General features: G+C 42.3%; 1 protein-coding gene across 3 annotated transcripts in view; it reads left to right on the forward strand.

The window, feature by feature from the left end:
* Nucleotides 1-14,214, forward strand: part of nid2a (nidogen 2a (osteonidogen)) — a 99,785-nt gene that overhangs the window by 56,500 nt on the left and 29,071 nt on the right. For all 3 annotated transcript variants that reach the window (XM_020500804.2, XM_020500806.2, XM_020500805.1), the window contains exons 10-13: nt 3,185-3,313; nt 5,207-5,335; nt 8,318-8,443; nt 8,647-8,907. In XM_020500804.2, the coding sequence (XP_020356393.1) occupies nt 3,185-3,313; nt 5,207-5,335; nt 8,318-8,443; nt 8,647-8,907 (645 nt within the window). The remainder of the gene's footprint in view (nt 1-3,184; nt 3,314-5,206; nt 5,336-8,317; nt 8,444-8,646; nt 8,908-14,214) is intronic.

The following is a 14,214-nucleotide window of genomic DNA, read 5'->3' on the forward strand; positions in this document are numbered from 1 at the left end:
ATATTGATGTCAATATTTTATAAATGAGAGATTGGTTTTTAGGGGAATTTGCTCTTTAAAGTTTCTGTATACTGACATGACCAGGGCAACTCAACTGTAAAGAAAAATTAGTGTCCGCATAACAGCGCAACAACTCCAAACGTGACAGATAAGAAACTACATACTGTAATAAGTTATAATTTGGTCAGTTCTACCAGCTAATGTGAGATTTTTAGATTACATAACATTTGAGGGCACATCATTTAAGGGCCTATGTATTTTTTAATGTTTTCTTCACCTACCATCTGACCACAAAGCTGGCCATCTTTCCTCCTCTATTTCTGGCTGCCCTCCCACTTCCCTTCTAAGTTCAAGTTTGTTAATTTGTCATATACACGTGGTATATAGTACCTTCAGAAAGTATTCACACACTGTCACGGATCCCTCCGGTACTGCTGCTCATTCCTTTCACCAGCTCCGGAGGTCTACGTCACAGGACTTCTAGGCGTCACTGAACTGGATTAATTACCACCAACCCCAGATTGTCTTGTCTCATTACGCACACCTGGTTCCAATTACCCCTGATTAGTATGTGTATATCTCTGCCCTCTGTTTCCCATTGTCCTTGTCGGTTATTGTAACCATGTTCATTGGTCCTGGAAGTACCTGTGCTATTATATCGGCTTCCATGATACGTGTTATTGTGCATTTCTTTTACAGGTCTCGTATTATTTAGAGGTTTCCACCTTGCTCTTTTGTTTGGGTGGGAGAAATTAAACCCCTATTATGTATTCCTTCCCCTGTCTCCAATTATTAGACAATGTGACATACACTTTGACTTTTTCAAAATGTTGTTGTATTACAACCTGAATTTAAAATGGATGAAATTTAGATTTTTTTTCTAATTAATTAAAGAAAAGCTTAAATATCTTGAGTCAATAAGTATTCAATCCCTTTATTATGGCAAGACTAAATACATTCAGGAGAAAAAAATGTGCTTAACAGGTCACATAATAAGTTGCGTGGCCTCACTCTGTGTGCAATGATAGTGTTTAACATGATTTATGAATGACTACCTCATCTCTGTACCTCACACATACAATTATATGTACGGTCCCTCAGGTGAGCAGTGAATTTCAAACACAGATTCAACCAAAGACCAGGGAGGTTTTCCAAAGCCTCGCAAGAAGGGCACCTATATGTATTGGTAGATGGGTAAAAATAATAAAAGCAGAAATTGAAAATCCCTTTGGGCATGGTGAAGTTATTAATTACAATCTGAATGGTGTATCAATACACCCAGTCACCACAAAGACACAGGCGTCATTCCTAACTCAGTTGCCGGAAAGGAAATAAACTGCTCAGGGATTTCACCATGACGCCGATGGTGATTTTAAAACAGCTACAGAGTTTAATGGCTGTGATTGGATAAAACTGAGGTTGGATCAACAACATTATAGTTCCTCCACAACACTAACCTAATTGACAGAGTGAACAGAAGGAAGCTGGAACAGAATACACATATTAAAAAACATGCATTCTGTTTGCAACAAGGCACTAAAGTAATTCTGCAAAAAATGTGGCAAAGAAATGTATTTTTTCCTGAATACAAAGTGTTATGTTTGGGGAAAATCCAATACAACGCCTTACTGAGTAATATTCTCCATATTTTCAAGCATAGTGGTGGCTGCATCATGTTATGAGTATGCTTGTAGTTGTTAAGGACTCGGGGGTTTTTCAGGATAAAAATTCTACAGAATGGAGCTAAGTACAGGAAATATCTTAGAGCAAAACCTGGTTGTCTGCTTTCCACCAGACACTGGGAGATTCATTCACCTTTCAGCAGGACAATAACCTATAACACAAGGATTTGCTGGAGTTGCTTACCAAGAAGACAAAGGATGTTACTGAGTGGCCGGGTTAGTTTTGACTTAAATCGACTTGAAGTCTATGGCTAAACCTGAAAATGGTTGTCTAACAATGATCAACAACCAATTTCACAGAGGTTGAAGATTTTTTTTACATTTAGTGGAGACATAAATGTTGAATTCAGTTTGTAACAAGAAAGTGTGGAATAAGTCAATGAATACTTTCTCTAGGCACTGTACATGGAGTACACAGTGCATTGAAATGGTTACTTGCAGGATAACCTTTTGACAATGCAATCACAAACAGAAAAAGTAAGTAGAAAAGTGAATAAAAAGAGTAATACAAAAAAAGCTCAATTAAATCATTTCAACAATATAAAGTGTTTTTGTTGCAAATAGTTACATTACATATGAGCCAAGCATACTTACCTGTAGAATGGCGTTATAAGACCTCTATGATTAATTTCTTTTAGTTAGTTTTTGTTTTACCACGTCAACTTTGCTCATTTTAAACGGGGTTAAATATAATGCTGTAGTAAAGTTCAGCTTCAGTCCACAGGTGGGCACTGTGTCACTGTCTGAAGATATGTGCTTCAGTCAGAAAAACATTCTCTCGTATATTCAGTCTCAGCTAGCTAGCGAAGTGGCTAGCCAGCCAAGCTAGCTAAAGAAGCGAAACCCATTAAATACACTCGCTGTAAATAAACACTTTTTCTAATATCATGACTTAACATCCTTAGCTTGCCCATTCACTAAATATACTATTAAATAACTCTGACACCCAATAGCTTAAGGATCCCGAGTGCTAACTCTAGCTTATTAGCATGAGCCAATCTTTATGCTGAGGGAGACTAGCTAGTTAGCTACCACCAACCCTGTGCAAACCTCTGGCTAACTCTGCTGCTGCAGGAGGGTTCAAGGGACGTGAGCGGTCCACTGTGTTGTGATATCTCGACCAATCACAGCAGGCACTGCGTCTTTCCATGGGCTTCTTGCAGTACCTGGTACTGCCTAGCGCAGAATATTGTATTGTTTCTTTTTGTCATAAAAATGTTGCTCCAAGCAGCTGAGTATAAACATGTTTTTATACTGCATAGGGCAAGTGATGTGTGGTTATGGAAACTCATATCAGACTGAAATGTACAAAATTAAATAAAGGTTTGGGGCTTGATCAAAAACATCCGGGGCTGATGCCTCGGAAGCCCAGGCCTAATGGCACCACTGAACCTAAGTCTGATCTCAGCAGTGGAAACGGACAGAGAATCTACTCAAACTGATGGTCTGATGATACTATAACTGTGACATAAGAGTTCTGTTTTCTCTCTCTTCTCCCTCAGATGTGGATGAGTGCGTTGAGGGTCTCAGCCTGTGCGGTGCCCACGCCCAGTGTGTCAACCTGCCAGGGAGCCATCGCTGCCAATGCCAGAGCGGCTACAAGTTTGGCTTTGATGGGCGTACCTGTATAGGTAATTGATATGGACTATTGGAAACCTGCCAAACAGGTGGTGATTAAGTCTGTTTTTGAAAGTGGTGATGAAGTCAGAATTGCGGGAGGCTGGGGAGTTCCAGTGTTTAGGGGAAGCGGCGCTGAATGCTCGGTCCCCCGTGGTGCAGTCTTATTTTTGGGATGGTAAGTAGTCCAGAGTCAGAGGAGCGGAGACAGCGGGAGGGGATGTGTGTGTGGAGGAGGTCGGAGAGGTATGAGGTGGCAAGGTCATGGAGGGCCTTGTAGGATCTTGTAGGTGATGTGGAATTTGACAGGAAGCTAATGAAGTTGGTGCAGAGTGGGGGTGATGCATTCCCAGGGTTTGGTGTGTGTGAGGACCCTGGCAGTGGAGTTCTGGATGTACTGGAGCCTATTCAAGGCTTTGCTGAACACCTTGAATAGGACTCCATTGTAGTAGTCCAGACATGATGTGACAAAGGCATGTATGAGGGGCTCCGCTACTGGGTCCGTGAGGGATGGTCGGAGTCGGGAGAAAGGAGGAATTGGTGATGTATTTGATGTAAGGCTCGAAGGAGAGAGTGGGGTCCAGGATGACACCCACTTTTTTGATGCGAGCCTTGGGAGGCTCCAGCATGACCTCAGTTTTATTGCTGTTGAGTTTGAGTAGATTAGATGTCATCCAGTGTTTTATATCCTGGAGATGAGAAGTGGGTTTGGTGTGGATGTAAATCTGGGTGTCATCCGCATAGCAGTGGAAGTTGAGACCATAGCGGCAGAAGATCTGGCCCAGGGGAAGAATGTAGCTCGCTGTGTTTATTAAAAATCCCATTGCACTTATCGTATAAGCAGAGTTGTTAACCCCGGTGTCATAGCAAAATTCCCAACCTGGCCCCATTTCATCATGGCCACCAAATCATCCCCCTCATTCCAAGTTGGCATATATAACTCCTCACCTCTCCACCTGATAGCTGATGTGTGGTGAGTGTTCCGGCACAGAAATGGTCGCTGTGCATCATCTAGGTGGGTGTTCCACATTGGTGGCGGATGAGATGATTTTCCCCCTACTATGTAAAGTGCTTTGAGTACCTCAGTTGGTAGAAAAGCGCTGTATAAATCCAATAAATTATTATAAGGCTGGGGGAGAGGAGTGTGTCACAGTGAGACACGAGCTCCTCGGCAGAGGATAGAAGGATGAGGGCTGTTGTGTGTTTGAAGCCTGTTTCTGAGAGACTTTATGTTCCTGTGTGTAATGGTCCGTTTTTGCCGCAACTTGGTTAGGGGGAAAGGCACATTACAGAGGATGGCAAAGTTTTTGTAGTTACACATAGCCTGGTGGTTTAGCTTGATTAAGCACTGTTAAGTCATTTGGCTGCTGCCAGTTTTCTGTTAAGCACATCAGGTCAATATCTTTATCGATGATAGCACCATGAACCAGCAGTGAGTATACTGTTCAGCAGAGCAAACTAACTGGTGTTGTAGGGTGGAAGAGGGGTCAAGGGATGTGAGGGATCCATTGTGTTGTGAAATCTCGACCAATCACAGCACACGCCACGTCACTCCAGGGGCTTCTTGCAGTACCTGGTACTGCCTAGCACAGCATATTGTATTGTTTCTTTTGGTCATAAAAATGTGTCAGTAAAATAATGTTTTTAATACTGTACAAGACAAGTGATGTGTGGTTATGGAAACTCATATTAATCTGAAATGTAAAAAATAAAAAAATAATAAAAAAGGTTTGGAGTTTGATCAAAAACATCCGGGGCTGAAGCCTCGGAAGACCAGGCCTAATGACACCACTGAACCCAAGTCTGGTCTCAGCAGTGGAAACGGACAGAGAATCTACTCAAACTAATGGTCTGATGACACTATAACTGAGGCATAACAGTTCTGTTCTCTCCCTCTTCTCCCTCAGATGTGGATGAGTGCGTTGAGGGCATTGGCCTGTGCGGTGCCAACGCCCATTGTGTCAACCTGCCAGGGAGCCATCGCTGCCAATGCCAGAGTGGCTACGAGTTTGGCATTGACGGACGTACCTGTATAGGTGATTGATCTGTACTATTGTAACTTATACTGAACAGCAGACTATCTGGGTGTTGCTTTCAATTCACCATTGCTGCCTGCAACCCCTTAAATATTAAGCTTGCACAGTACATTCCCCAGATAAGATCTCTATCTTGTCCTTGTCTTCATTTTTACAGAGGAAATTATTCATTGTAACCACACTATCACCTACAGTTGACTAGGAAATCAACAGCATTGATTCATTTAAATAATAATAATATATTGGATTTAAAGAGAGAAAAAACATAACAAGAAATTGAACAAGTTCAAATTGAAAAGACACTTAGCTTTGCTAGAGCCGAGTTAAGTCTGTTTTTGAAAGTGGCGATAAAGTCAGAATTGTGTGGTGGCTGGGGGAGATAGTTCCAGAGTTTAGGGGAAGCTGCGCTAAATGCCCAGTCCCCTGTGGTGTACAGTCTTATTTTTGGGATGGTGAGTAGTCCAGAGTCAGAGGAGCGGAGACAGCTGGAGAGGATGTTTGTGTGGAGGAGGTCGGAGAGGTATGAGGGGGCAAGGCCATGGAGGGCCTTGTAGGTGAGGAGTAGGATCTTGAATGTGATGCGGAAGTTGACCGGGAGCCAATGAAGGTGGTGCAGAGTGGGGGTGGAGTTCTGGGTTTGTGTGTGTGAGGACCCTGGCAGTGGAGTTCTGGATGTACTGGAGCCTCTCCAAGGCTTTGCTGGACAACTTGAATAGGATTCCATTGCAGTGGTCCAGATATTATGTGACAAAGGCATGTATGAGGGGCTTCGCTACTGGGTCCGTGAGGTGGTCGGAGTCAGGAGATGTTCCAGAGGTGGAAATGGCTCCAATCAGAATATAAAGAGGAGTGGGAGGCCCCGGTGCACAACCGAGCAAGAGGACAAGTGCATTAGTGTCTAGTTTGAGAAACAGACACTTCACAAGTCTTCAACTGGCAGCGTCAATAAATAGTACCTGCCAAACACCAGTCTCAACTTCAACAGTGAAGACGGGATTCTGGCCTTCTAGGCCTTCTGGCCTTCTAGGTTCCTCTGTCCAGTGTCTGCGTTCTTTTGCCCGTCTTAATCTTTTATTTTTATTGGCCAGTCTGAGATATGGCTTTTTCCTTGCAACTCTGCCTAGAAGGCTAGCACCCTGGAGTCACCTCTTCACTGTTGATGTTGAGACTGGTGTTTCTCAAACTAAACACTCTAATGTACTTGTCCTCTTGCTCAGTTGTGCACTGGGGTGTCCCACTCCTCTTTCTATTCTGGTTGAGCCAGTTTGCGCTGTTCTGTGAAGGGAGTAGTACACAGCGTTGTATGAGATCTTCAGTTTCTTGGCAATTTCTTGCATGGAATAGCCGTAATTTCTCAGAACAAGAACAGACTGATGAGTTTCAGAAAAAAGGTCTTTGTTTCTGGCCATTTTGAGCCTGTAATCAAACCCACAAATGCTGATGCTCTTGATCAGTGGTTCTCAACCCTGGTCCTCGTGACCCAAAGGGGTGCACATTTGTTTCATATCATCAAAGCCTGAAGGAGTTGTTGATTTGAATCAGGTGTGTAGTGCTAGGGCAAAAACAAAAATGTGCACCCCCTTTGGGTCCCCAGGACCAGGGTTGAGAACCACTGCTCTAGATACTCAACTAGTCCAAAGAAGGCCAGTTTTTTATTGCTTCTTTAATCAGAACAACCGTTTTCAGCTGTGGTTTTCTATTGATCAATTAGCCTTTTAAAATTATAAACTTGGTTGCTGATAATGGGCCTCTGTACACCTATGTAGATATTCCATAAAAAATCTGCCGTTTCCAGCTACAATAGTCATTTACAACATTAACCATGTCTACACTGTATTTCTTATCAATTTGATGGTATTTGAATGGACAAAAAAAATGTGCTTTTCTTTCAAAAACAAGGACATTTCTAAGTGAGCCCAAACTTTTGAATGGTAGTGTAAATCCAATTAGAAAGCTGGCCGAGAGCAGTGTGTTATAAGAGTACATGGCCAGTAAGAACAGATTGTTCTTCTAGATCTTCAAATGTTCATAGATTCCCATCAGGGTCAAATAATAATCAAAGTGGTTGTAGGTGGGGAAACTGCACATGCTGTGTGATGTTGAAACAATCCAGGAGAGACAGGAACTCGATAGCAAAGGCATACCTGTTGGAAGGACTTTAATCTTTAAGTCTATATGATGGATAACAGCAAGCCGCCCACCCCGATCCACAGAGCAAGGTTTTTATAGTTACACATAGTCTGGGGGATGTAGCTTGATTAAGCACCATAAAGTCATTTGGCTGCTGCCAGGTTTCTGTGAAGCACATCATGTCGATATCTTTATCCATGATGTGTATGTATTTTCTGCACAAGACCCTATGTTTGTAGGCCCTCTGACACACAATATCCAGGTCGCGGTGCATCCGTAGGGAAAACAGGGCTTTAAAACTGGCAGTTAGTAAAAAATAAATGCTAACACTTGGCAACCAAGACTCAGCAGCCAACAAAAGGTCAAACTATTAGCAAGAAATCCCATTAAGCCAAAAAATCACAATGATCAACGGTAGTTAGCAAACAAGAGGCAGCCAAAGCACCACAGGTTACTCACAAAATTAAAAGGGAGTCCCATGTATTATTACTACTATTGGTTCAATGTTAATTCAGTTTAGTTATCATTATTGTAGCAGTAGAGGAGGAAAATTAAGGCAAGTAAATGTGTAGTTATGTACCAGTTTATAAGCCTGGCTAGCTTGGCTACTAAGTTAGGGAATTTGCCACTTAACACAGACCGCTTAACACCACCTTTTATTTAACCCCTTCATCCCTTTCTCCTCTCCTGATGTTGGCCATAGAACTAGAATCACTAGAGGGGACATTCAAGTTAAGGCTCTATAGTGGGTGAAAGACCCCTCCCACCAGATCCCAGTTCTATGATATTGTCCACTTGGCCTCATTTCTCATGTTTGGTGATTGAATCTACAGTATGCTTGTTGTGCCACAGACTTGGACGAGTGCCGCTCTCAGCCCTGCCATCCCCAGGCCACCTGCTCCAACACTCTGGGCTCCTTCCAGTGCCAGTGTCAATATGATTTCCAAGGAGACGGCTTCCAGTGTGTCCCTAGCAATGGTGATGCTCATTTAAACTTAGACTTCAAAGCAAACTAGATTAGCTTTTGTGCCACACTGTCTCAAAATCTTAAAATGTGCACTAGGACTAGTAGTTAGTGGCACTGTCTTCCAACAAGCTTTGAGTCACCATAGATATGGGACTTAGGCTAGTTGTACTGAATCTTGTCTCAGGTCTTGTTTGCCATGTGTCTTGGTTCTCAGGGCATCCGGAGCGCCCTAAGACACAGTGTGAGCAGCACAGAGACAGCCTGCAGGGTGGGCTGTCTCCCCGAGGGCCTCGGCCTGTTCCTGGAGGCCTTGCTCCGGGGGCCTTTGTCCCCCAGTGTGATGAGCAGGGTCAGTACAGAGCCCTGCAGTGCCACGGCTCCACAGGACACTGCTGGTGTGTGGACAGTAGGGGGCAGGAGAGAGCAGGGACCAGGACTTTGCCCAGAACTCCCCCCACCAACTGCGACAGACCAGGTGAGACCTGCTCAGACACAGCATATCACATGCACATACATACTGAAAACACTTTTCAAAGAGACAGCACTTAAAAAATATATGTTTTCAATGGTGTTGAGCAAATGTTTCTATTTCACACAAAGTTGAAAATAGTGATAATAGCCTCTCTCTGGTGTAAAACCTCACATTTTTTCTCTGAGGAAAAAGGCGATATGATCAAGCGCGGAACACTGTGATGTGTAGAGACTAGAAGAAGTGTATGGTCTTTTTACACTAAGGAAATATGTGAAGTAAGATCTGCCTTATTTCAATGTCAGATTTGCTGTGTGTAAAAAGGCTCTTAGCAATGTTCATCTGGATCTTACGTCCCCAGTATGATCTATTGTCAGTTTGTTGTGTTAAACTGTTACGTTATCCCATCAAGTTTGTCTTTTGGTAAACCTAAACTCTTCTGACCCCCATCTTTTGACTGTCGATATTTCTGACTGACTGTCTCAATTCAAGTATATGTAGCAAAATTTGAAATTGTGTTTTTTACATTGGTTAAAAGTAGAGACTCAGAGTTAGAAAATGCTATATCATACACTAAAGTTGAGGAACAATGGGAAAGTAAACATGCTTTGAAAGTTGATAAACTTGCTGCCTCACTTTTGAGAAAATGACCCTTGAATGTTTTTGTAAACCTACTGGAGAGCTCTTATTTGTCTACACTCATTCAGCATTGTTCACACCCTCTTAAGCCTTAGCCCCACTTAGCCCCACCCATTTCTTTAAGGATTGACATGTGAGGCCATGTACCAAAGATTTCAAGACGAAAGGCTGGTTTATATTACATCTATCGACAGTTGGCCCAGTGACATCATGAACATTCTATTGTCATCCAACATCAAACATGTCATTGTCGTTATGAAAAAGTATAAACACAAAAACTACAGTCTGCATGATATCAGCAGCCTGGTGGTCCAAAAAAGGTAGTGTATTTTAACACCAATAAACTAATCCGTTTAAAAATGTATCTAGTATATGACAATCTAGCAAACCAGGAAACTAAAAGCAACTTTCTAAACATTGTTTTGGTTCATTCATAGCTTGTTAGCTAATGCTCATTTAGCTCGCTTGCCAGTTCAAATAATAACCATATCATATAGCTGACATCTTCACTTTAGCAAATTTGTATTCATTATTACAGGAAAATAAACTCACAACATGATCATTATTTACAAGGTAATGGCGAGCCAATTTTAGAAAATAGTTTACCGTTGTGAGTGTGACAAAATAGAAGCAGGGCATTCTACCGGAGAATATTAGAACTTGGACATTGTCTCGTTGACCGAATGTTTTATCCTAATTTCACTTTGGTGCAGGTCATTTTGTTCTTCACAATACCATCTCTGGTAAACACATACACAGAAGGTGTAGTAAAATGGTTACTTGCATAGTGAAGTCTTTTGTTTAGACATGTAGCTAGATAAACTATGAACCATAATCCCAACTCATAATGTTACTACCCTGCATGAATCTGCAGGTAGCTAACCAACCAGGTTCAATGTTCGCTAGCTAGCTAACATTAGGCTATAACTAGCGATACAAATGGCTCTGAGATCCGAATAATATTACTACACAGATCATACATGTAACATTAGCTAGCTAGCTAGCTAACAGTACGCTTTAACTTGAAATGAAAACGACTTTCTGACTAAATTAAATGTATAATATCTGAAAATGTAGCTAGCTAGACTATCTTACCTGTGGATGGACGCTTCTCCTTCTCTGTCACGTATGCCATGGTTGCCCTTAGTTTGAAGATGTAATCCAGAGACAGGTGTTTTATAAAACAGACTTCTGTGTGTTCTCTTTGACTCCCTCTGCATATGTGCAGTCAAATGCCATAATTTTCTCCATTTCGTTAGCTATCATATTCTAATTCCACCGGGCATTCGACTGATTTCAAAACTCGGTCCTCCAGAAAGTGGAGACAAACACTTTTGAAATTCTACTACGTGATATATATTTTTTAAAGCTGCGTTAGAAAGGATTACTTACACATCCTGACCAGCTCATGTTATAGACATAACATGGCAGACCAATCCAAATTCATCTTTCGGCATGTCCAGCCCATCAAATCAAATCTATTTATATAGCCCTTCTTACATCAGCTGATATCTCAAAGTGCTGTACAGAAACCCAGCCTAAAACCCCAAACAGCAAGCAATGCAGGTGTAGAAGCACAGTGGCTGGGAAAAACTCCCTAGAAAGGCCAAAACCTAGGAAAAAACCTAGAGAGGAACCAGGCTATGAGGGGTGGCCAGTTCTCTTCTGGCTGTGCCAGGTGGAGATTATAACAGAACATGGACAAGATGTTCAAATGTTCATAAATGACCAGCATGGTCAAATAATAATAATCACAGTAGTTGTAGATAGTGCAACAAGTCAGCACCTCAGGAGTAAATGTCAGTTGGCTTTTCATAGCCGATCATTGAGAGTATCTCTACTGCTCCTGCTGTCTCTAGAGAGACAGGTAGCACATCCTGTGAACAGGTCAGGGTTCCATAGCCGCAGGGAGAACAGTTGAAACTGGAGCAGCAGCACGGCGTCATCATGTCAAGTAGTCCTGAGGCATGGTCCTAGGGCTCAGGTCCTCCGAGAGAGAGAAAGAAAGAGAGAGAGAGCATACTTAAATTCACACAGGACACCGGATAAGACAGGAGAAGTACTCCAGATATAACAGACTGACTCTAGCCCCCGACACAAACTACTGCAGCATAAATACTGGAGGCTAGACAGGAGGGGTCAGGAGACACTGTGGCCCCATCCGATGATACCCCCGGACAGGGCCAAACAGGCAGGATATAACCCCACCCACTTTGCCAAAGCACAGCCCCCACACCACTAGAGGGATATCTTCAACCACCAACTTACCATCCTGAGACAAGGCCGAGTATAGCCCACAAAGATCTCCGCCACAGCACAACCCAAGGGGGGCGCCAACCCAGACAGGAAGATCATGTCAGTGACTCAACCCACTCAAGTGACGCACCCCTCCTAGGGACGGCATGGAAGAGCACCGGTAAGCCAGTGACTCAGCCCCTGTAATAGGGTTAGAGGCAGAGAATCTTAGTGGAGAGAGGGGAACCGGCCAGGCAGAGACAGCAAGGGCGGTTCGTTGCTCCAGAGCCTTTCCATTCACCTTCACACTCCTGGGCCAGACTACACTCAATCATACGACCCACTGAAGAGATGAGTCTTTAGTACAGACTTAAAGGTTGAGACTGAGTCTGCGTCTCTCACATGGGTAGGCAGACCATTCCATAAAAATGGAGCTCTATAGGAGAAAGCCCTGCCTCCAGCTGTTTGCTTAGAAATTCTAGGGACAATTAGGAGGCCCGCGTCTTGCGTACGTGTAGGTATGTACGACAGGACCAAATCGGAGAGATAGGTAGGAGAAAGCCCATGTAATGCTTTGTAGGTTAGCAGTAAAACCTTGAAATCAGCCCTTGCCTTAACAGGAAGCCAGTGTAGGGAGGCATATGATCAAATTTTGATGATCAAATTATCTCAGCCAATCATGGCTAGCGGGTAGGTTCCTGTCTTTTTCCGTGGCTAAACCAACTAGGCTCGTAATTTAACAATTCTATTCGTATTTACAGATGGCATACAAGTTTGTTATTAAGGCACATGAAAGTTCACATGTTCCAGAAGGCATATCTGCCAAAAAAACACATTTTGATTTAAAAAAAAGTTTACGTTCAAATGCCGCTCCTGTGAAGTAGTGACGCGCGATGTACGCCTAGTTTCCTGAAACTAGTCACATTTACTCTTTGGCGAAACCTGTTGACATATTCATCTAGATACTTTCTATTATAGTCCTGCATATTAAAACAATCCAGCGACGATCTCCCTCTCTCTTGAGATGTGTCCACATTGTCTGTAAGTGCTTATTTTTCTGAGAGAAGCAGTAATTGCCTCATTAAACATACTATACCAGTGGTACAAACTTCCATATGCCACGACAGATTCAACACAGCTTTTGAAGGACTTGGGGAAAATAAAAATACAACTTTTTTTGTTTGACCCTGAGAGGGAAGTGTGGATGCGACCACTCATCAGATGGGGGTTTTCATCCACAAAGCTGTCAGGGAGAGTGAGAGGTCTCCGTGTCAACGAAACACCAGTTAAGTGTTGACACCCCCTAGAAACAGGTTTTTCAAAAGGTCGAGGAGTTTCTCTCTTGGCAGATGGTTTTGCCTACTGGAATCCATGTTATATCTACACTTTCGATGGCTCATTGGTGATTTCAACTTAGTAGACACAGCAATGCTCAAAGAAAACAGCAATATCGGGCCGATTTCCACACTGGATAACTTCTGGCTTCTCAAATATTTTAGAAAACTGATTGCCTCAACGAAAATTATTTAGCTGAAACTTAAATAGCTGACTTTATGATTTCTCTATACATAAAAAACACTAGTTAAATTAAATATATATGGTGAAGTGAACACGACAATCTTTTTTTAAGTCAGTCACTTAATAAGTATAAGTTGCAGTACTTGAAAGGCTTGAGTTTAGTAAAAATCCACCTTACTTAAAAACGATAATTTACCATTACTCAAATGTAACTAAGTTTACAAAAAAAATTGGAAAACTGATTACCTTAATTGGATCAATTAGCCTTAACTCAAATATAATCAGTAAACACACAGCTGTTAGTTAACTACACTCAAATAGCAAAAGTTCAGAAGCGTGCTGTCTTCCTCTGTATTGGCTTTAGCCTAGAGCTCAGAGAGAGCAGAGAGCGATTGAGACATGAGACACGTTTACGTAGTTGATCGGCCCAAGACAGCAGTGTCCCCGGCCCTCTCTCCCCTATTCCCTCACTGCAAACCCCAATGTGTTGTCATTACTCCATTTCAAAAAACTGTTGCACTAAATATATCTGAGTACAGTTACATTAAGTGATTTTGTAGTTATTACTCAAACCGATAGTCACTGTGACCCTGTAGGTCGTCCACATTTAAGTTGTATCAACTTGAAAATGTTGATTAATGCCCCCACTAAGGCATGCCTGCAATATAATTTCCCAGTGTGCCTTGCCTTTTAGAGTTAATTGGATAGTTACCACCCAATAACTGTATTTGTTAGAGACAGAGACATGGTTGTTAAACTCATTACTTTTCAGTCCTTTGGCCTCCACCAAGTGAGTTCCTAGGCGAATGTTATCATTATAATTAAACTCGTTATCATTATAATTAAAGTCAGAAGTTTACATACACCTTAGCCAAATACATTTAAACTCCGTTTGTTTTCACAATTCCTGACATTTAATCC

This window comes from Oncorhynchus kisutch, linkage group LG14, assembly GCF_002021735.2.
Source record: "Oncorhynchus kisutch isolate 150728-3 linkage group LG14, Okis_V2, whole genome shotgun sequence".
Lineage (NCBI taxonomy): Eukaryota > Metazoa > Chordata > Actinopteri > Salmoniformes > Salmonidae > Oncorhynchus > Oncorhynchus kisutch.